This window comes from Canis lupus, chromosome 10, assembly GCF_011100685.1.
Source record: "Canis lupus familiaris isolate Mischka breed German Shepherd chromosome 10, alternate assembly UU_Cfam_GSD_1.0, whole genome shotgun sequence".
In the NCBI taxonomy this organism is placed as follows: domain Eukaryota; kingdom Metazoa; phylum Chordata; class Mammalia; order Carnivora; family Canidae; genus Canis; species Canis lupus.
Window position 1 is genome coordinate 8,152,135 of NC_049231.1, and position 22,627 is coordinate 8,174,761.

Genomic DNA, 22,627 nt, shown 5'->3' on the forward strand with positions numbered 1-22,627 from the left:
AGTGGTTGAGTGTCTGCCTTTGGCTCAGGTCATGATCCTGGGGTCCTGGGATCAAGTCCCACATCGGGCTCCCCATGGGGAGCCTGCTTCTCCCTCTGCCTGTGTCTCTGCCTCTCTCTGTGTGTCTCTCATGAATAAATAAATACATAAAATCTTTAAAAAAAATGGAATGTGAACTATCATTTATATATATATATCTTTTTTAGTACTATTCATCTTATCACTGCACTGTAATTTTTCTCTCCAGTTTTCTTATCTGCATATTGCCCATGTGTGACAAAAAGTTAATTATCTTTAGTCACTTACAATGTTAAACACAGTGCATTGTGATTGAGAGTGTTATTTAGTAGAAGACCTCTTATGTTTAATTGTATGGGAAATGCATGTTGCTTTATTGCATTGAACTGGAGATAGGTTGTACTGTGTATCACAGAGCTCTTTTGGATCTCCAAATTCTCACTTAGCAATATTCTTTCAGAACAGACCTTGTTATAATACAATTCCACTTGTATTCTTGGCAGTGTAAACCTTGAGGAAGTGTCATAGACAGTCTCTAGTGTGTAACAGTTAATGTTTAAAATCTCTTAATACAGTGAGCTGTCACCAAGTTTAATAAATTAGAGTATTGCATTAGCATGAATTTGTTTGGGTGCCAAGTTATCTGTTGCACAGATGCTTGGTATTATTTATAAGTTTGTATCTAACCTTTGTGGGTTGACTTGCTGTTATTTTTCTATTCACTTGTCACATGCAGTAGCATAATTCTTTAATTGGCATCTGTGCAAAAATGGTTTTTAATAAGAGATCTGTGAAAGTCCTGAAAAAGCAGATAACTCAGACTTTTGGACCTTGAACAGTGTAGTAGGATGAGGCTCCTGTAATTTAAGTAGATATACTGCTTTGTGTTTATTTGAATGTGTTATACTACCTTCCCTGTCAGCATTGGTAATCTACAGGAGTGTCTTTAGCTGACAAAATTAGATGGAAATGGCAGCCTAATTGTTTCCCTCTGAAGTTTTGAGCCACTACGACTTAGTAGGTTGCGTGTGTGTGTGGGAGTGGGTTGAGGGTGGGCAAGTTTTCATTATTAACTTTATATTTTGTCTTTGAGGTGGGCAGAGATTAGATTCATTGTTGACTTTATATTTTGTCTTAGAGTAAGTTTTGGAATTTTCTTTCTTTTTTTTTAAAGATTTTATTTATTATTCTTGAGAGAGACACAGAGAGAGGCAGAGGCCGAGCGAGAAGCAGGCTCCCTGCGATGGCGGACTCGATCCTGGAATGTCCTGGAATGTTGGGATCATGCCCCAAGCTGAAGGCAGACACTCAACCACTGAGAAACCCAGGTGTCCCTGGAATTTTCTTAAAGTATAGAAGTCTTCTCTTGGATTAAGCATTTTTTTTTTTTTTGAATGGGAACTTCAATTTTAGTTACTAGTCAGATTCAGTAATCGATAATTCTGTCAAATCTTGAGTTAGGGATGGTCTATTAAGAGAACAGTTCACTTTGGAAAGAATTAGACTAGCATTAAAGTATCTTAAACGTGTAGTATTTTGATATTTTCTTGATTCCTAGTCATTTAGCTTTCAAATTTAGTAGTAAATTTATCTTAGGTAAATCAAGTGAGTGAGTCTTATAAAATCACTAGTAGGTGAATTACCTCCAACTCAATTGTGAATCATGTTAGAAAATAATTTTGAATATTTATGAAACATTTACTAGATACCAGCTCTATAGCTATTTTTTATATGCCAAGTTTCTGATATTATTTGAGTAAGAAAGGTAACTTAAAATTTTATTTGTAAATAAATGAAATCTTAAATAACATTTTATTTGTAAATGTAAATTATATATGAATTTTGATAAATAAGACTGTGTCAGCTAGGTCTTTCTATAATAAAGCAAAACCAAAAAAACACATTACAGTTAACTTTTTTAGTATTTTTGCAAAGGAAGAGGAAATTTTCTCTTTCAAGTTTTTGATTTGTTAAGAATTTAGACTGAATTGAAAGGAAGAAAATTTTTTTCTTGTACAATATTTAAAATTAGGGTTTTTACCCTAAGTAGTGATTTAGGTAGTGAAGAGATATATATAACCATTTCTCTGATAGGATTTTCTCATCAACAACAAATATTGTTTTAATAGTTTTTCTCTCCCAGTATTTTATAATGAAAAATTTCAAATGGAAAATTGAAAGAATTGTGCTATAAACACCCACATATCCACATCTAGACTCTACAGTTAACATTTTCTGCACTTGCTTTTTTTTTTTTTTTAATTTTTATTTATTTATGATAGTCACAGAGAGAGAGAGAGAGGCAGAGACATAGGCAGAGGGAGAAGCAGGCTCCATGCGCCGGGAGCCCGACGTGGGATTCGATCCCGGGTCTCCAGGATCGTGCCCTGGGCCAAAGGCAGGCGCTAAACCGCTGCGCCACCCAGGGATCCCTGCACTTGCTTTATTATATATCTTATCCATCACTCTGTCCATTCATCATTCTGTCTTTTTAAAAAAATATTTCAGAATAACTTGAAGACATTAGGATACTTTATCTTTACATATGTCGTACATATTATTAACTGGAGTGAGGGGTGTTTTTATTTCGGTAAAATTTACATGCAGTCAGATGTACCAATCTTTACAGTCAAATGAGTTTTGACCAATGCATCTAGCTGTGCAACCTAAATCCCTACAGATACAGACCATTGCCTTCACCTCCAAAAGTTTCCTTGTGCCACATCAGTACTCATCACTATTCTGATTTTTTTCACCATAGGTTAGTTTTGATTGTTCTAAAACTTCATATAAGTGGATTCATAGAATAGTCTTTTGTGAGATTTTTTTACTCATCATTTTCTTCAAAGATGAAGTTCATCATTGTTGCGTTTTCCAGTAGGCCACTCCATTTTATAACTCTTGAAAGTGTTTTTAAGGCCTGAAAGTATTTTAGGCAGAAATTATTTACGCTTTCTGAAGACAGTATTGATTATATTATATATCATAACAGCTCGTTTATCTCCATTAGTCCGTAAGCACTGTGTTCTCATGACATGGTTTATAGAATATGCTCTGTAAATACTTGTTGGTTAGAAATCTTTTCTTACAGCTTTTGTTACAGAGATCCCAAACTTGGGGTGCAATTATAATGTGAAATTGGTGCTTGAATAAAGACAGAAATCTCCATTACAGTCTGTTATTTTTCCCCCATGGAATCTTCATTTTTATGGTGAGCAAATGTGAGATTTTCAAGTGATGATGAGGTTGAAAGAGACTATACTTGATCTTTTTCATACAGAGATGAAGAATAAGAACCAACCAAATAATAAGGCTATTGCCAACTTAATTAGAAGTCTTGATCTTTTATTTTCTTAGGCACATTATTTCAGATTTTATTATATTCTTAGTACTTTGATATCCACATTTAAAGTCCCTTTGATTTTATGAAATCACGGTGTATGTTCTAAATTAAGAATAGCTTTTTTGGAAGTAGCACACATTGTTGCCTTTCTTAAAACAGGACAAGTGAAAAGTTTAGAGCCCTATAGGATCTGAGAAGTGGAGAAGCTTTTGAGGTTTTGCCCTCCTTCCTTTCTTCACTTGCTATCCCCATCTAGGTCTGTACCTCTGTAAATCCAGATAGATAGGTGGGTTAAGATGGAAAGGTTATTTATGAGAGCAAAGGTAGTACAAGGGTTTACTTTAAACAAGTTTCATAGTAGCCAGTTTTTGTCAAAACTTTGATTGCTCATCAGTATTCATAGTAATTTATTAAATATATTTGATGCGAACTGTTCCTATCTTTTAGAATGACTGTATATTTAATAGAACTATGGAACAATTGGAGAACTTTCAGAGGAAAAATGGGCGGTGGGCTATGTCGCAAAAGAATGTGCGCCCTTGTTCACCCTGTCCATTTTTAGATCAGTCTGGCTGGTGGTGAAATGCAGAAGTGTTTGCCACACACACAGGTGCAGTGTTCTGCAGCTGTTGGAAACATTTGCCCCCTACTCCCCATTTCTTCACATATAATTATGCTCGTTTAAACCACTAAAGCTAGAAGATGGGATTTGAGAACTTGAATGTCTTGTTTACAAAAAGGTACAACTCAGAGATAATTGGTCATTTAGGTTGCTGAATTTAACTATGTTTTAGATGACTTGAAGTTTCCAAAGACTAAAACCTAGCCTTAAGGTCACAGAGTTTTAAAATTATGAGAGACTGACTTTGAAAGTGCATGTCAGCAGTTACTGCTCTGCAGACTGAACTTCTTGAGAACAGGGCTTATATATTTTTATTTTTAATCTCCTGCAACTAATCTTTATCTGGCACATAGTAGGCACTTGATAAATGTTTGTGAATATCTTTTGTTGGAAGATGAAGCCAAATTGTTGTTTAGATGTGGTATAGTACCAAATCAGAAAATTATGACTTTTTTATTAAAACCGATACCCTCTGATAAATTTTATAGTAGTCGTACGAACAAAGTGCCATGGCAGCAGAGAGAAGGGGAGTTACTAATGCTGCCCCTGCTGGTCACTTTATGTTTTGATATATCTCAGAAAATTTTTGCCTGGACTGCAATTAGAGAACTTGGTTTTGTTTTTTTGGGTTTTTTTTTTTTTTTTTTGTATATTTTTTGGAGTTCGATTTGCCAACATACAACACCCAGTAGAGTACTTGGTTTTGAAGAGTTTCCCTTATCTAGGAGATAACAGTGTATTCTCCAACAGCAGTGTCTTTTCCTCATTCCCCATTTTGGGCATTTTTCGTGCATTATGTCATAAGGATATTAAAGTTTAATAATTCTGTATCTGAAAGTTCTAGAGAAGAATGCTTTCCTTAAACTAAATAGAACAAATATTTTCTTTATTGTAGTTGTTTTTTATATAATGAAAAGAGTGTAGGCTTTGGAGTCAGCTGTAGGTTTGAATCCCAGCTTTTATTATTTTTTTTATTTTATTTTATTTTTGAATCCCAGCTTTTAAAACTGTGTTTACTGCAAGGAGGCATCTTAACCTCATCATGCATCTGGTTTTTTTGTCTGTAAAAATGAGAGTAATCCCTGCTTTCAAATAGTGGTGAAAGTCACCTCCTGAGTATGTGGCATCAGTATTCTTGGAATCTGCCACGAGTTTAATAAATATAATTTCTTTTTTATTCAAAAGAAAAAGTTGTATTCAGGATTATGGCATTGGTAAAACTGTTATCCTAGGAGGTTGCAGTATGCTTTTAAGCTGCTATTCGTGTAGTATATATTTAGCATCAAATATCTGCAAGGCATTGAGATAGGGATTCTGCAGTCTTTGAGGGGAGGAAACAAACAGCAAATAGTTAAATTATAATGTAAGTTAGCAAAAATACTGACAAATACATAGCGTTTCTGAGAAGGGGAAGGTCACAATGAGCTGCAGTGGTTAAGCATCCTTCATGACTGTAGCCGAGCTGCATGCAGGACCTTGAAGGCAGAATGAAGGAGGAGGAGAAACTTTCAGGCTTGAAGAAGACCAGAAAGATGGAAGCCTCAGTGTCTTCCCTGGCAGACATTTTTTTTTTTGGCTTTATTGAAATATAATTGACATACAACAGTGTGTGAGTTTAAGGTGTACAGTGTGTTGATTTGATATATTTATGGATTGCAAAAACGATTACCACCATATAGCATTAGTTAACCGCTCCATCTTTTCACATAATTACTACCTTCTTGGTGTGTTGAGAACTTTTAAGATCTCTCTTAGCAACTTGCAGTATTATTAGCTATAATCACCATGCTATACATTAGATCCTCAGAACTTGTTAATCTTAGAACTGGAAACATATCCTTTGACTGGTGGTTCCATGTTTTTCCCACTGCCCAGGCCATGGTAACCACCACTTTATTCTTTCTGGGGCTTGGCTTTTTTAGATTCCACGTATAAGTGATATCATATAGTATTTGTCTTTCTCTGTCAGACTTTGGCTTAGCATAATGCCCTGAAGATCCAGCCATGTCACAGGTGGCATGATTTCCTTCTTTCTCGTGGCTGAATAATATTCCTGTGTGTGTGTGTGTGTGTGTGTGTGTGTGTGTATCTTCTTTATACATCAATTGTTGATGGACAGTTAGGTTGTTTCCATGTTTTGGCTGTTGTGAAGAGTGCTGTAGTGAACACGGGGGTGCAGATATCTCTTCAAGATTTCATTTCCTTTGGTTATATATACCCAGAAGTGAGATTAGCTGGATCATATGATAGTTCTTTTTTTAATTTTTTGGGGGAACCTGCATACTGTTTTCCTAAGTGGCTGCATCAGTTTACGACCCACCAGCAGTGCACAAAAATTCCCTTTTCTCCATACCTTCACCAATACTTGTTACCTCATCTTTTTGAAGGTAGCCATTCTAACAGGTGTGAGGTGATATCTCACTGTGACTTAATTTGCATATGCCTGATGATTAGTGATGTTGAGCACCTTTTCATGTTCCTCTTGGTTATTTGTGTGTGTTTAGAAAAATGTCTATTCGGTTCTTCCTGGCAGAATGTTTTTGTATAGTGATTGATAACTGATGATAGTTTCAAGTATCCAGAACGTGAAAATGTCAAGGCTGACTGAAGCTGACTCTGTGGGTCAGGAGAAAGCTGGAGGAAAGCACCCTGAATGTGCTGTTTCCTCAGTTTTCCCGAGTCGTGAAGATCATTTATTTTCTAAATGCTTAGGATTCTTAAACTTAATTGAGAGGGTGGCTCCGACCCTTATTATATGTGCTTTTCTTTGTAAAGCATAAGCTGAATAAAATGAATCTGTGAGATTTCTTTCTTGCTCAGAGTGATACGTGAGAATTTCCAAGGTCCTTCGTTATCTGTACTTAACGGACTCCCTTAAGTAATCTCACCGGTTTGACTTCATTTCTTGCTGTCTGGCCCCTAGTGTGTTACCTTTCCAGGAATACTATGGCAAGCATGCTGCCCCTTCAAAGCCTGTACACTTCGTGTTCTTCCTGTCTGTAAACCTCTTGCTTCAGGTACCCGCATGGCTTGTTTCCTGTCTGTGCTCCTCCAGGTTTCCTTTTTTTTTTTTTTTTTAATTTTTTTAAATTTTTATTTATTTATGATAGAGAGAGAGAGGCAGAGACATAGGCAGAGGGAGAAGCAGGCTCCATGCAGGGAGCCTGATGTGGGACTTGATCCTGAGTCTCCAGGATCACGCCCCGGGCCAAAGGCAGGCGCCAAACCGCTGCGCCACCCAGGGATCCCTCCTCCAGGTTTCTATTCAAACGCAGAGAGGTATGGCCTTCTCCGACCATCTTAATACAACTTTCCTCCCTCACTGTCAATCAAGTCAAGCACCTTCCCTGCTGTTTTACCTCGAAAGCACTTAGAACCATTTGCCATACTATATATTTTTAAAATGTATTTGTACATTGTCTACTCTAACATAAGTGCTTTGAGGGCAAGGGTTTGTAAAATTTTATTTAAGTCACATTTCCAGTGCCTCACACAAAGTAGTCAATAAATAATTATTAAATAAAAAAACCTGTTTCTTTTTGAGTTGTGAAAGAACTTTGGGCATCACAGACTTTTCTGCCTTTTTTTTCTTTTTTTTAAAGATTTTATTCATTTATTCATGAGAGACACAGAAAGAGGCAGAGACACAGGCAGAGGGAGAAGCAGGCTCCCTGCGGGGAGCCCGATGTGGGACTCGATCCCTGGATCACCATCTGAGCTGAAGACACGCTCAACTGCTGAGCCACCCAGGTGTCCCCAGGCTTTTCTTTTTACTGCCACCTTGAGTGACCAAAATGGACCCTTTCTGAGGAAAATACCAATTTATTTGACCAAAATTAAACATATATTTGTGAATACATTTATAGATTGATACACTTCAGGTTTTCCTTTTTATCTGGGCATTCGTAATGGTTAATGAATTTGATCTCAGTGTAAGAGAATGAAAAAAGTTAACTGGATTGGTAAAACTATTAACATTTTTCAAATTGATGTGAAAGAGAAGTTTGGAGAATGAGAGTCAACAATGTGTCTATGTATATAGGAGAATATCACAAGGTTAGAATTACTTCCTTGAAGCAAAATTTGTTGGGAAATCATTGGAAGATTTTGAGGGATCTAGTAGTATAATTAAAGAAATGTAATTAGGAATTTGATTTTTACAGTCATTAGGGTAGTTTAGAGAAGTCAAAATTTTAAGGACATTTACAAAGGAAAGTTTGGTATATTTGAGGTTTGAAATAATCTGAACAAGAAAATTGAAGGAGAAATGGTGACACCAGGAGAATTTGAGGAAAAAACAGCTGAGAGAAGCTATTGGGGATGTAGGATATAAAGGAGGACGGTACTTGGTCTCAAATGGCTTCAAGGTTGTGCTGATTAAGGGATGGAAGAGGAAAGTTTGAAATATCCATGTGGCATTATCATTGCTTTAGGATAAGGGATAAGAACATAATTTACATGCCTAGAAAAGAGGCTTGTAAATGAGGTGGCACTTGTTTGCTGTGCGATGCTTTTGGAATATGGTTTCTTTTCTGTAAATGCCGAATTGGTGGCTGCCGGGGGTGGGGGTGGGGGTGGGGAGGAGTAATATTTTCACTAGGGGTGGCAATATGTGTTGTTTCCATTATATATTGTTGGTAGAGGCACCTGGGTGCCTATCAACGCTCTGTGGTTGAGTGTCTACATTTGGCTCAGGTCATGATCCCAGGGTCCTGGGATTGAATCCTGCATCATGCTCACTGTAGGGAGCCTGCTTCTCCCTCTACCTATGTCTCTCTCTCTCTCTGTGTGTCCCTCATGAATAAGTAAATAACATCTTAAAAAAGTAAATATTGTAGATAATTTGGATGAATAAAAGATACTGACCTGTAGTTGTAGTGTTAGAAATACTGAGGTGATTTGGGGGAAGAAAAGTTAGATGTATAAAGATGCTTTTTTTTAGGGGTACATGGCTGGCTTAGTCGGTACAGCGTAAGACTCTTGAACTCAGGGTCGTGAGTTTAAGCCCTATTTTGGGTGTAGAGATTACTTAAAAATTTAAAAAAGTCTTTTAAAAAAAGCTGCTTTTAGAATTGGGGGCTTTTGTTTTTTAATAATTACTGTTTTGGGTTGAGTTTCCTTTGTAAAACTTATTTCAACACTACCTTTTACTTCTTGTTAACTTAATAGGTCTGTTAATTTAATAGGTGACACTTGTGGTTCTAGGTAGTTTTGCTACAAGCATCTTTGCTGCAAGCATTTTGATGATGTAATTTTGCCATAAAAGATAAATAATTGGCTGACGATTTGGTTTCATCAAACTGAGAGTTTAGTTTCATTTCTCCATTGACCCAGTAGTCCCATTTTTCTATTATCTAAATCTTAACCAGCCCTCATCATGATCTATACAGTGGTGCAGAGATTTGAACCCATTTTCCCATAAACTTTGGAATGTCTATCAGTATATATGTGACAATATGCCAAACAAACAACAGCTAGAAGGCTTTCACAACACAATATGAAGCTAATTTATAAATATGAATCGTAGTATTTATGAACTGATACTGCTCTTAATGAAGGAAGATATTTTACCCTAAAAAGAAAAAGTGCAATGCTGAATGAGGAGACAAATCAACAAGCAAAAAACTTTATAATACTACGAACAAAAGACTTTGAAGACAAGTGCTTAGGTATAGTCCACAGAATGAAATCAATTATTTGCATAGTATTGCCATGAAAATCTACATTATACATTTGATGTATTCAAATATTTTGAAACTCACAAGTCTTTCAACTTTGTTATGTCCTTTTTAATGAGTGTCCTCTTTTTTGTGATTTTTTTTTTAATAGCCAGTTAGTTATGCTGTGAAAATGGTGGTTGTCATAGGAGGTTGGGGAGAAATTTTTTAAGCATAAGGTATGTAGGATGGAAAGTATATTGTTGGCTTTTAAGATACACTATCAGGTATCTCAGCCCATTTAGACAAGAGGCAGGAATCTAGAAGGATACAAAGGGCAGAGAGCAGTTCTTTCAACAGAATTATCGTTCTGCTCTATAGCTTTGTTATCCGCTCCTCTTCCCAGTTGCTTCAGAATTACCCTTCTCAGCCTTCTGCAGTGTTAACAGATAGGGTAGAAAAAAGAAGGGTGAGTCTAACCTAGATAGCACAACCAGAACTTCTGAGCACTAACTGTATGCACAGTACTATGCCTGGCTCTTATCACACAAACATGAGTGACACGTGGTCCCTGTCATGAGAAATTCACAGTAGGACGGTCTAGTGGGAGAACACCCACAGTCTTAGGTAATACTTCTACAGAGATACTTGAAGAATTAGCTTTCCATTTTAATAATCTTGACAAAAAATGATTTTGTATATGGTCAAAAAAGTAAGGCTACCATGGCTTTTCTTAAGTCGATTGACAAGACGTTTTTTTGGCAATACAGCTATACAGCTTTACTTTAAATTCTTCAAATTTACATTAATAAAAATCAGTGTTATTTAAAAGTATCTTTTTGGTACAAGCATGTTGTGATTCATAACATTTTATTTAATCTTTAAGCTGTGTTTTCTTTTTCCTAGTCCCCTAATGAGTACTTTTGATCTGTCATTCAAACATTTTTCTTTTCCAGATTAAAACACTGTTACTCTAGAAAACTGTCTAAAAACCCATTAGCAAAATCCCTTTAGATAATCACAGGATACATTTTTCTTTGCTTTTTTTTTGTACCTTGTTAAACTGATCTCACACATGAACTTTCTTAGAATCAGGCAGTTCCTAGTTCCTATGGGACTTCCTGTTTTCTTAAATAAAAATAGAAAAGCACCTCAGAAAGGAAACCTGGTCAGTGTGAACTACTTTGTAGGCTCAGTTAGTCTTAGTTGGGAACTGGATTATAGAGATCCAGGTATCTGAAAGCTCTGAATGTTTTGCATGTAATTTTCAAATAGATGATAAAGAGAAGATTCTAAATAGTAACCATTAGAGATACTACATATTTACTGTAAACTTGTTTGCATTTTTTTTAGGGGAGATGTATGAGGGGAGGTTGGATGAAAAGTGCTAAATCCTTTTTATAATAGATATTGGCAATACGAAATTATTTAATATTGAGACAGTTCTTAGCTACTTTATCTGTATATTTGTTTCTTGCCACTTTTCCAGATGTTAGCAAGCAGTAGGAAGTTTTTTTTTTTTTTTTTTTTTTTGTTTTTTAATCATTAGAAGTCAGAATTTTGAAAGAATTGTTTAGTTTTAAAAAGCATCTGGTAAATTTCCTTAAGTAGTAACTGCTGTTGATCTATATTTTGAGTAGAAACCAAGTTTGGTGGAAGCAATATAGTTAGTAACAGTAATAGGTAACATGTATTAAGTGCTTGACATTAAGCGGAGCATTGTATATAATTAATCTCATTTAATCTTCTCAACAACTATATAAATTAGGTATCATTGTTACAGCCTTTCTTTATAGGAAAGTAAACTACCACTTAGAGTAGCTAAGCAGTTCATGGTCATGTTAACTAGTAAGTGATGGAACTGGGACTTGAACTCACTGCTCTCATTTATTACAGAGAAAACCACAGATTCAAGGTAAGAATGGTAAATATAGTGAGTCGCAAAAATTACTACCCTTACCTTTATTATCATCAGTTTGTTTACATTTTGTTTGCTTGTTTACATTCAGTTATGGCAGAGTACATGCTGGCATTTCAGGGGGCTTGTTTAGGGGATTCTAATTCTCATTCTCAAATGATGCTAATAGTTGTCTTTTTTTCTTTCTTGATAGTAAAAAAACCCTTTGATGAAACATTTGGAAAAATACAAGTAAGTAGAAGATCATAATACTGATATTTTGTCTCCTGTTTTATATGCTAAAAGTATTAGGAAGACTGTCGACTAAAAAAATGCTCATTTTAAAAGTTCTCTTAAATTGAAACAGTACATTTTCTTACTTTGAATATTCTTTAACGATAATATGATTAAATCTGAAACAGATTTTCTCCTAAGAGCTGAGTTGTTTATCACTTTAGGGTAAAAGCCAACTGCCAAGTGAAATGGTATTGGCATGTTAGCTGGAGATCAAGTCTTAACCCTTAGAGGTATGCCTGTTTAATAAGTTGCTGGATATTCTGACAATTTTTGTCCTCTTTGCCATCATCTTGTCTCTCTGGATCTTTTGTTCATAAGCATGCCTATTTAATCATCAGGAAGGCAAAGGATTTAGAAAGAAACATGATTGTTAGGCTACCTATTTATGATTCCTTTTCTTTTCAAGGATCTGTAATACTAATTTCAACCTAAATCTTACATGAAAATATTTTTCACTTACCTTCATTATAGGGACTTCAAAGATTAAGGTATTTGAGCTCATATTATAATGCACAATTAGTTATTAATTTACTATAGGAATTGACAGTAATATAGACCTATATATAAAAATTGGTTGTGCTTAAAGGATATGTAATAATATGTAATCAAATCTATAGAATATTACTTAAGATTGTTAGAGAGGGACTTTGTAATGACCATTTTTAGTAATATTGTGATATTTGTTTTTAAAAAGGTTTATTTTGTCAGTTATGATATTAAGTATAATGCTGCTATTGGCATTATCATTTAAATCCGTACCATATACTCACTGCACATTTAATGAGAGACTTGATACAAACAACTGAAAATTGTCTTGAGAAAATTGGCTGAGAATAGAAGGGGGAACTATTTAAAGGTGACAACATATGAGAGAATTTGGGAGAGTTTCCCTAAAGTCTGATTTTTACCCACCCAAGAACCCAAGAACTCTCTTTGCTTCAGAGAATGATATGGGTTACTAAAAGAAAAGTTGGACCTTACCAAAAGAGACAGTTGGAGGATAGCTATTTCAAATTACAGTATAAAAGCATTTCTGTTTAATGAAAGATTACTTGAAAGCTTAGTTTAAGTATGGTTTATTTGTAGATCTTTAAATTTGTTTTCAGGGTGATTAGGAAAGCCAGCATGAGACACCTTTCAAGCTGAATGTTAGGAGACAATTGGAAAAGCAGTCAGAATGGAAAAAGACTGTAATGAAGCTATAAATCAGTATAAGTTTCTATAAGAATAGAACTTTAAAATTTGATTTATATGTTTTTCAGATTGATTTCTAGTTTAGCATATTGGTGCTAAAGATAGTTGAACCAAAGCCTTTCTTTTTCTTCTTCAAGATTGATTTGTTCATATTAATAACATATTACATAAAAACTAGTTAGATCGTAATTTAGTTGATCATGCACTTGAGATCATTGTAATATATATCATTTTGAATAAATTGCCATTGGAAAAATAATTTTTGAAAAAGTTATAGTTTAGCTTTTTGGGTGCTTAAATTCTCTATATAATGTACTGGTATGTATGTATGTTGTCTTATGGATTCAGTTGCATCTGATAAGATTTTGTTATTTCTTCTACTTATCTGTTCCAGTGTTAATATCTATGAATCAAAAGATGAAGTTTATTCTCAGGCCTCTGGTGTTCATTAGAGATGTAATCACAGAGCACAGGTGTCCAATTTTTGGATTTTTTTCTTAATAAAAAATTTTTTTTTATTTTTTTAAAGATTTATTTATTTATTTATTTATTCATTCATTCATTCATTCATTCATTCATTCATGAGAGACAGAGAGAAACACAGAGACACAGGCAGGAGGAGAAGCAGGCTCCATGCAGGGAGCCCAACGTGGCTCAATCCCGGTCTCCAGGATCAGGCCCTGGGCAGAAGGCTGCGCTAAACCACTTAGCCATCCAGGCTGCCCCTAGTTTTGTTTTTAAAAGGGGAATGGGATTGGGCGTGATCAGGACATATGAAAGAAAAGGCAATCGGTCTCTTTTCCAGATAAGGGAGGAGACAAACTTCAAAACTATTAGGTACTTTAATCCCAAAGCTTAATCAGATTTGCCTGTATGTATCAAGTCCACAAGTATGAAGTATCAAGTCCACAAGTTATGCATATCATTAGAACTCTTTCTCATTCTATTATATTGAATGTATTTATTAAAAATAGTTTTGTGGTTTAACATATCACAAATGCATAGGTTTCACAATCCTGGCTTTCAGCCCCAGCAGTTATTTTTTGATGTCTGATTCTTGAAGTTTGGAGTTTTAAGCATATACAGAGATAAGGTCTAGCTTGACTCAGAATCTGCTTGAGATAGAGTTGAGCCAAAGCTAAGGGCTGGAAGGCAAGGGGGAATGTCACTTGATCTCTATCAACCATCTTCCATAAAACCAGGGACTCTCGTGGTAGGGTAGAAACTTTAATGAGTTTCCTTCTTCCTAGCATAAGCAGTTAATTGCTGCATTGACAAACACGTGCCACTCATAGCATGTACACTTGTCTCTGTCCCTGAAAATACAGCATGAAAATAATTGTATGAGGTTGCATGTCATTAGACATATAAATGTTACTTTCCTAGCTTTTTATATCCTGGTCCTATTTTTCCAGTATTACTGTTTTCTTTGACACATCAGGAAGAAAGGAAATAAAGATACAGCCCCCTCTTGAATCATGAACTTATTCCAAACAGCGTGATAAGCTTACCCCTTTTCCTGACTTACATTCTCCCATTGCTGTGTGGGTCCTTCTTCATTGTGATTGCTCTGAAATTGTGGGTCTCGTTGCCTTCATTTACTTGGCAAGGTCCTTAGACATTGAAATGATCTTCTCTCTGGTTTTCTTTCATATATTCAGAGTACTATTCCTGGCGCACAAGTCTGTTTTATTTTTCTCCTCCTAAATTTTTAGAATGAAGTCAAACTCTTTGTCTTGGTCCCTAGCAGTTGATTCCAAACTATTTTATCAGTGTTGTACTAAATCAAAGCAGGCTATTGGTTATGTAAGAAACATATAACCAGTGCCTTTATGCCTTTGCTCATGCTTTTTCTTCTGACTAGAATTCTAGTCAATTCTGTTCTTCCTGGGAAGCCCAACTTAAATATTCTTTCTTCTATAAATGGATCTTCCCTTCCCTCTTTCTTCTGTATTTCCGTTATACTTTGTTTGCAGCTTTAGCACTTAAGTATGTTTTTTACCCTTGAGAATAGGAACCACCTTGTTTACTAGGCCTCTTGCTTTGCTGAGAATAGTTCTTAACTTCTGTTACTAAATACTTATAAAGTGTTTGTTTTGCTTTAATGGTTCATAAATTTATACAGGACCGCTTTGGGGGTCAAGGAGAGGTTGATTATCAAAGTGTCAGTATTCATTTCCTTATTGTGTGGTTGAATCAGATTAAGACAAAACATGAAGGGCAGCCTTGAAGTCTCATAAGAACAATATATATAAGTGTGCATTGTGTAAAGGAGGATTGGGAGCATTGCTTTGGTGGTTGGGGGAGTTTGTTGTACAGGAGACTTTTTTTCTTCTTTTTTTTTTTTTAAGCACTAACCTGAGTGCCAATTTCCCAATCAGTCCTCCAGAAAGTAAAATGTTTAGAGTGATGATTTAGATTTTTAGATTAAGGCTTTTTAAAAAAAATTATGGTAGCCATTGTTTAAATGTGAATTTGTCTTTTGGATTATGTAGCTTCCATGATTTTAAGTTATTTACTGTTTTTTGAAAGATTATTATTTGGTATATGTTTTTGAATTGGATATTTTATCATTTCTTTTAATTTTAGGAAAGTAAGAAAAATCTTATGATGAACACTTTATACAAGCTTCATGATCGATTGGCACAGCTTGCAGGTAATTGTTTTAACATTCATAGTGTCTAAAAATGTTTTGAAAATTAATTTGTATATGTAGCATTCTATATCAGCAGAAATAGTTTTTCCCAAGACTAGTGTTATGTTTGTGAATTTTCTCTCTGGAAATTTTTGTTACCTGTACAGAGTAGTTTTTATTTTTATAGATATATTTAATCAAGGCCTTTTTCCTGCCTGTCCATATGTATTAGATGAAATCTATATTATATAATTCTAAAGTCAATCCAATTTGTTTATTGTATTAATAGTAAAAAATTTTGAAAGCTAGATATCAATTGAATTGGGTAAGCAATGAATTAAAACTCTAGATTAAATATAAAAGTATAGATTTTCCATTGATTAGGTATCATTTCCTAGGATAAAGGTAATATATTTTAGAATTTTTTCCTTATATTCTGCTCTTACTAAAGTCTTTTAGCATCTGTAAGCTGTAGTAGCAGCTTATCTGCTTATTACCTTAGCTTTTTTTTAGTTATTCTTATTTCACATATAATCTAAAAGAAGAGACTTTGGATTTGCTTCTTGTTAAAGAAGTTACAGAAAAGAAAAAGTGTAGTTTTCTAAACTTTTTTATGTAGCAGATCTTTTTGTAGACATAAGATTCTGGTACAAGGTAAATATGAAAGTTCTTTGGTTGATTGGAGACATTTAGGATCCTTATAGTTTCCCATCCTCATATCAGTCTTTTTTTTTTTTTTTTTTTTTTTGCAGGGCGATGCCCTTAACTCTAACTCTGGCCTTTTTTTTTTTTTTTTTAATGCTCATAATTTTGTGTATATCACTAAAAGCCTTCTTTGCATTAACTAACTGGCTGTCATATTCATATACGGCAAGCTAATGACATTTATTTGGTATGCTGTATGTAGTACCCAGAAATAGGTTAAGTATATACTCTTTGGCTACCACAGGCTTCTACAGCTGTCTCTACAGCATTGTTTTATGCAGTGTGCTAGATCAGCATAATTGGGGTGCTTTTAAAGATAAAGATTCCTTCTAGAGCAGGGGTCAGCAAACTTTTTCGTGTGAAGGGGCCAGATAGTAAGTTTTTGGGGCTTTGTTTGCTGGACTTTGTCAGAGGTACTAAATTCTGCCATTATAGCATGACAGCAGCCACAGATAATACATAAATGAATGAGTATGGCTGTGTTCCAGTAAAACTTCATGTATAAGAATCAGTGGCAGGGCAGATTTGGCTATGGGCCGAGGTTTGCTGACCTCTGCTGTAGATCTGTGGAAACTGAATCTTGGAGGATGCATCATAAAATTTGAAGACTTAGTTGTTTAATAGATATTTCTTCCTTTTTTATGACTGTGACCATTAAAATCTGACTACTTGCACAAGTCTCATAAATAGGAATATGGCTACTTTTTTATAATAGAAAGGTTTGCCAAGGAGTTACTTTATTATACTTTCATGTTAAAAAAAATGGTTTTTAAAAAAATCATGAAGAGAAATAGAGCAGGAAGAACTTGCAATTCAAGTTCAATATGAGGAAATTGATCTTTAATAACCACAGATAGCCTGAAAGATAAGGCTTTGGATTCTCTTATAAATTGTTATAAGGGAAAAGAAAGGTGTTATAAGAAAGGTAGTTTTGTATGTACTGTGTTCTTTGCAGAAATCAGGTCATAACTAAAAGTTTCTAATTTCCCTGTTGATCTGTGTTATGATAATTTTTAAAGCAGGCAAATACCTTGCTAAAGATAGCCTTAACACTGTCTTTATATTCAGAATGTACATTTTAATTTGAACCTTTTTGAATTATTAGCTTTAGTAATAGATGTGTAAGTTACCACAATGAATTTCCCCCCTTGAAAAACAGTAAATCTGTGGAGGGCCTTCTTTGTCCCAAGATCTGTGGATAGGCATCAATGTGACATTGTTCCTACCCTGGCCAATGATTTAGTTGGAAATAGAAGACATGTTCCTATCTGGACTATTTAGAAATGCATTTAAAGATTGTGGTTTATGTAAAGATAATTGTTTATATTACCTACTGGATTTTTATAGGAAATTTAATAGTGTTTATCTTCTTTATTGATTATAATATGACCTATAATTGTGTAATTTGAATATATTTTGATTAATCATGTTTGTTTTCTTCTCTTTAACATAGTACTGATTCAAAATTAATAATATGCTAATCTTTCCAGGAGATCATGAATGTGGCAGTTCTAGTCAGAGAACACTTTCTGTCCAAGAGGCAGCTGCATATTTAAAAGTAAGCAGTACAATTAGAATTTTGGTAGCTATATTCTTAAAGTTTATATAAATTATTACAACTTGTACAAAAGTACCACGCATTTGATTTCTTTAATTGTACTGTTAGAAGCTTGGGCCTGTTGTTTGGTGTAATGTGAGCATGCGTGAGCAGTGGGGAGAGGGAGAGGGAGAAGGAGGAGAAACAGAAACAGATTCCCCACTTACCCACTCAGCAGGCAGTCCGATGCAGGGCTCAATCCCAGGACCCTGGGATCATGACCTGAGCAGAAGGCAGATGCTTAACCGACTGAGCCACTCAGGTGCCACACGCCCCGCCGCCCCCCCGCCCCCATGTGACCTTTATTATATTGAGGTGATTTGCTTCTATTCTTACTTTGTTGAGTGTTTTTAATCATGAAGAGGTATTGATTTTGTCAAATGCTTTTTTTGCATCTGAGATGAGCATGTGATTTTTATCCTTCATGTGTATCCCACTGACTTTTTTTTTTTTTTTTTTGTATATTGGACCATCCTTGAATTCCAGGAGTAAATCCTACTTGGTCATGGTGTATGATCCTCTTAGTATGCTGTCAGATTCATTTGCTAGCATTTTGTTGAGGATTTTTAGCATCTGTATTCATCAAGGACATTGATTTGTATTTCTTATAGCGTTTCTGTTTGGCTTGGCATCAGAATAATGTTGCTCTCATAAAATAAGTGCAAAAAAGTGTTCTCTTCAGTTTTTTGGCAGAAGTTGAGAAGGATTGGTAATGTTTGGTAGAATTCCCCAGTGAAGCCATCAAGTCCTGGGCTCTTCTTGTTTGAGAAGTATTTGATTACTGATTCAGGCTCCTAACCAGTTACAGGTCTGTTCAGAGTTTCTATTTCTTTGTGATTCAGTCTTGGTAGGTTATATGTTTCTAGGAATTTATCTGTTTTTTTCTCTAGGTTATCCCAATTTGTTGGCAACTAATTGTTCATAATAATCTCTTATGATCCTTTGTATTTCTGTGACATCTGACTTGATATCTTTTCTTTCTGATTTTGAGTTTTCTTTTTCTTTTGAGGCTTTGTCAGTTTTGCTTATCTTTTAAAAAAAACAAACCAGCTGTTTTTTTTCCTATTCTCTGTTTTATTTATTTTTACTCTAATCTTTAATATTTCCTCCTAATTGGGCATAGTTCTTTCTCTAGTTCCTTAAGGTGGTTTATTTGAGAGCTTTTTTAATGTAGCTGTTTGTCACTATAAACTTCCCTCGTAGTACTGCTTTTGCTGTATCCCATTAAAAGCTTTTGGGCTTCTGGAATCTGAATGTCCATTTCTTTCCCTGGATTTGGGAAATTTTCTGCCCATCTAGTGAATTTTTTAATTCAGTTATTCTTCAGCTCCAAAATTTATTCTTTTTAATTTTTTCTCACTTTATTGATATTCTAATTTAATTTGTGTGTTGTTTTCTTGGGCTGACACTTATTTTGAAATTTTTGTCAGGTAACTCCTATACCTTTGTTCCTTTAGGGTCAGTTTTTGGAGATTAATTTGTTCCTTTAGTTGGGCCTAGTGTTACTGTTTCCATCATGTACCTTAGTACTTTGTCGGGATCTGTGCATTTGAAGACACAGCCATATTTCCCAGCCTTTAGAGATTGCCTTTGTGCAGAGGAAGACCTTTACCCATGAGCTCAAATAGAGATTCTGGGGTGCTCTCAAACCTTTTCTGTGGATGCATCTTCTCTGGATTTGTGGGTGCAAATTATCAACTAAAAAGGTTTTCCAGGTTTCTTTTGTCAAGATATTGTAATCTCTTGCTCCCTCTGGTGTCTGTTTGCTGTACTGTGGGTCCCCCTGGAGCAGCTGCAAGCTGTCCTGCTCTTTTTTTGTTCTCAGCAACTCCCAGGTGTTTAGACTGAGTCAGGTCTCCTCAGTGCTCTGAGACATGATACAGAAGCCAGCCCCTTTGGCAGCTCCCTGAGAACTTGGGATATTGGACACATGTTCCAACTCTTTCTTTCCTCAGGGAGAAGCCAGGAGTTTGGGGTTTTTCTCCTGCTCGTTCTTCATCAAGCTGTGGAGAAGGGCAGTGGCGAGTTCAGATCATCTTTGTTCTCCGTTGCCTCCAAGCTATCAGTGCTTAGATTCAGGCAAGACAGAAACCAGACCTCTGGTAGCCCTCAGAAATTCTGAACATTAGAATTAGGTTTCAGTCTTTTCTTTGCCTCTTGAAGGAGAAGCCAGGAGTTGGGAATTTTCTTCTGGTTGCGCATGTTGTGCCATAGGGTGAGGCTCTGGTGAGCAAGTGCGACTAATTTTCCTACTGGCTGCCATGCTGCTTGTTTCACACTTGCTTGGGTTATAGGAGCCCTTTTTAACTAGTTTCTGGATTTCTTACAAAGGGAATTGGTCTGTGTATTGTTGAATTTGTGTCTGTATAGGGAAAGGATGGTCTAGGGCTTCCTATTCTGTCATCTTGTTGATGTCACCGCCTCACTTTTTTTTTTATTTAGAATATAGTATAATGCTTGCTTTTCTCACTAAGGGTTTCAGCAAAGTTGTGAATAGTTTCCCATGACATGCTTGTTAAAAAAGAGAAATATGGACTGTTTTTAACGTAATTTAGATTAACTTAATCTACTTAATATAGATATCCAGAAGATGTTAAGACAATATAATAATATCTTGGAGATTTAGATGTGGATTCACATTCTGGCTATATAGAAGCTGTGTGTCTTGGTAAAGTTCTTTCACTTTTCTGTACCTGTTTCTTAGTATGAAAGTGGACTTAATTCTTGTCAGAGTGATTGGGAGACTTAAGTGCTCAGTGCCTGATGGTTAGGGTAGTTTCCTAGTAAATTTTGCTTTTTTTCTGTGTTTCTTAGTTAATTAAATCCGAGTCACTCTGGAGAGAGTTTCTAATACCATGCTACAGGATTTGTCTTCTCACCCTTCCTGGTTCTCATCTTCAGTTTCAGTTTTGACCTAGATAAGAACAGTGATGACAGACAAATTGTACAGAGTATAATAGCTAAAAGATTGGATAGGTAAAGAATCGGGATCCAAAAAGATCTTAAATTAGGAGGAGTTTTGATTATGGGGATGGAAGAATTGCTAAATGGATTGTGGGGGTGGGAGCAAAGAAGGAATTGGATTGAGTAGGCTACAGAGATCATAGAATAAAGTATTCCTGAAAGAGGGCATAGCATGTGGGAATTCAAAGCAATAGTTCTTTATGAGATAGTTACACATGTCTTTATTTCTAGCAGTAGGAAAAACTGATCCCAACCAGTGCTTCCTTCCTGCTTTCTCTTCTCTCCTCTTCCTCTTCCTCTTCCTCTCTCTTTCAGTTAAATATCTTAGGTAATGGCACAGATATGTGTTATGGTTGGTCATAAATTCCTGAAACAGGATTAATTTACACTTCAGAAGAACCTCGAGACTCTTAAAAGCTCCTGAGTACTCTATTTAAAGGACTAAAGGGAAGGGATAAGGTTTGATTAGTAGTTATTACTGGAGCTGAGGAAGAGGCAGGGGTTCCTATGGAAGGATGATACACCACCACCCCCATTTGATTGCCCCTATGGGTCATCAATAAGATAAAGTAAAAAGAAGGGACTCAGAGCCAGGGTTGGGACAAGTCAGAATCTAAGCCAGGCAGCAGTAAGAGATGAGAGATTATTTCTACTAAAGATTGGCAATAGAGTAGTTATTGGACATATCCTTGCAGGAGTTGAATTGGAAACTGCCTGTAATTGGGTTTAAAAAAATTGAGATTAATGTCCCTGGAATTATTTTATGTTTTAGATTAGGTTTTACTTTTAGATTGGGTTTTGCTTTTTTTTTTTAATTCAATATAATTTCTAAGCCAAGTTTTTACAAAAGATTTCTGATAGGTCCAGTTTTAATTAGTTAAGTGAAGTTATTTTGTTTTTTGGTTTTAAAGATTTTATTTGTTCATGAGAGACAGAGAGAGAGAGGCGGGGGCAGAGACATAGGCAGAGGGAGAAGTGGGCTCCCTGTGGGGAGCCCGATGCAGGACTCAATCCCAGGACCCCAGGATCATGACCTGAGCCAAAGGCAAACGCTCAACCGCTGAGCTACCACTCAGGCGTCCCTTAAGTACTACTTTTAATAATGTTTATTTTTTCAATATATATAACATTAACTTACGCTCATGATTTAACTAATGGAAAAGAAAAGAGAAAAACATTTCAGATTCACCGCCTGAAGGTAACCACTCATTTTTGATTAATTTTTCTGTAGTCTTAACATTTTCATTCCTACAATTAGTATCACTATACATCATAAATTAGAAATATTTCATATTACAAGTATTTATATATGTTTTTTCCTTAAAATTATGAGAATTTTCTGATGTCATTGTTCAGGTTTTTGAAAACTGCTCTTTTTAGCACTGGATAATATTCCTTTGTATGATTGTATTGTGTCGTATTGGTTTGTGGTTTGTCAGTACTATGAAAGCACTCTAATCTTTGCATATATAGTATATGATTTTCTGATTGTTTCCTTAGGAAATAGTTCTAGAAACTACTTGTTAAGGAGCATGAGCTTTTGTTAATGCTTTTGATATATATTGCCAGATTACTTTCTAATTTGGAATGGCCATTTAGCACAGTCTAGTCAAAATTGCTTATTTTATTTTACCCAAGTTCTAGTGTAAATATGGAAGAACCTCACTACAAAGCTGGTGTCAAAAACCCATGATAATA

At 35.3% G+C, this 22,627-nt stretch overlaps 1 protein-coding gene across 3 annotated transcripts in view; it reads left to right on the plus strand.

Annotated features, from left to right (window-relative positions):
* LEMD3 (LEM domain containing 3) overlaps positions 1–22,627 on the plus strand; it is a 72,781-nt gene that overhangs the window by 16,611 nt on the left and 33,543 nt on the right. For all 3 annotated transcript variants that reach the window (XR_005365346.1, XR_005365345.1, XM_038549927.1), the window contains exons 2-4: positions 11,752–11,789; positions 15,618–15,684; positions 17,859–17,926. Coding sequence is in view for 1 of the 3 variants with exons in the window: in XM_038549927.1 (XP_038405855.1) it covers positions 11,752–11,789; positions 15,618–15,684; positions 17,859–17,926 (173 nt within the window). In the remaining 2 variants the exon portion in view is untranslated. The remainder of the gene's footprint in view (positions 1–11,751; positions 11,790–15,617; positions 15,685–17,858; positions 17,927–22,627) is intronic.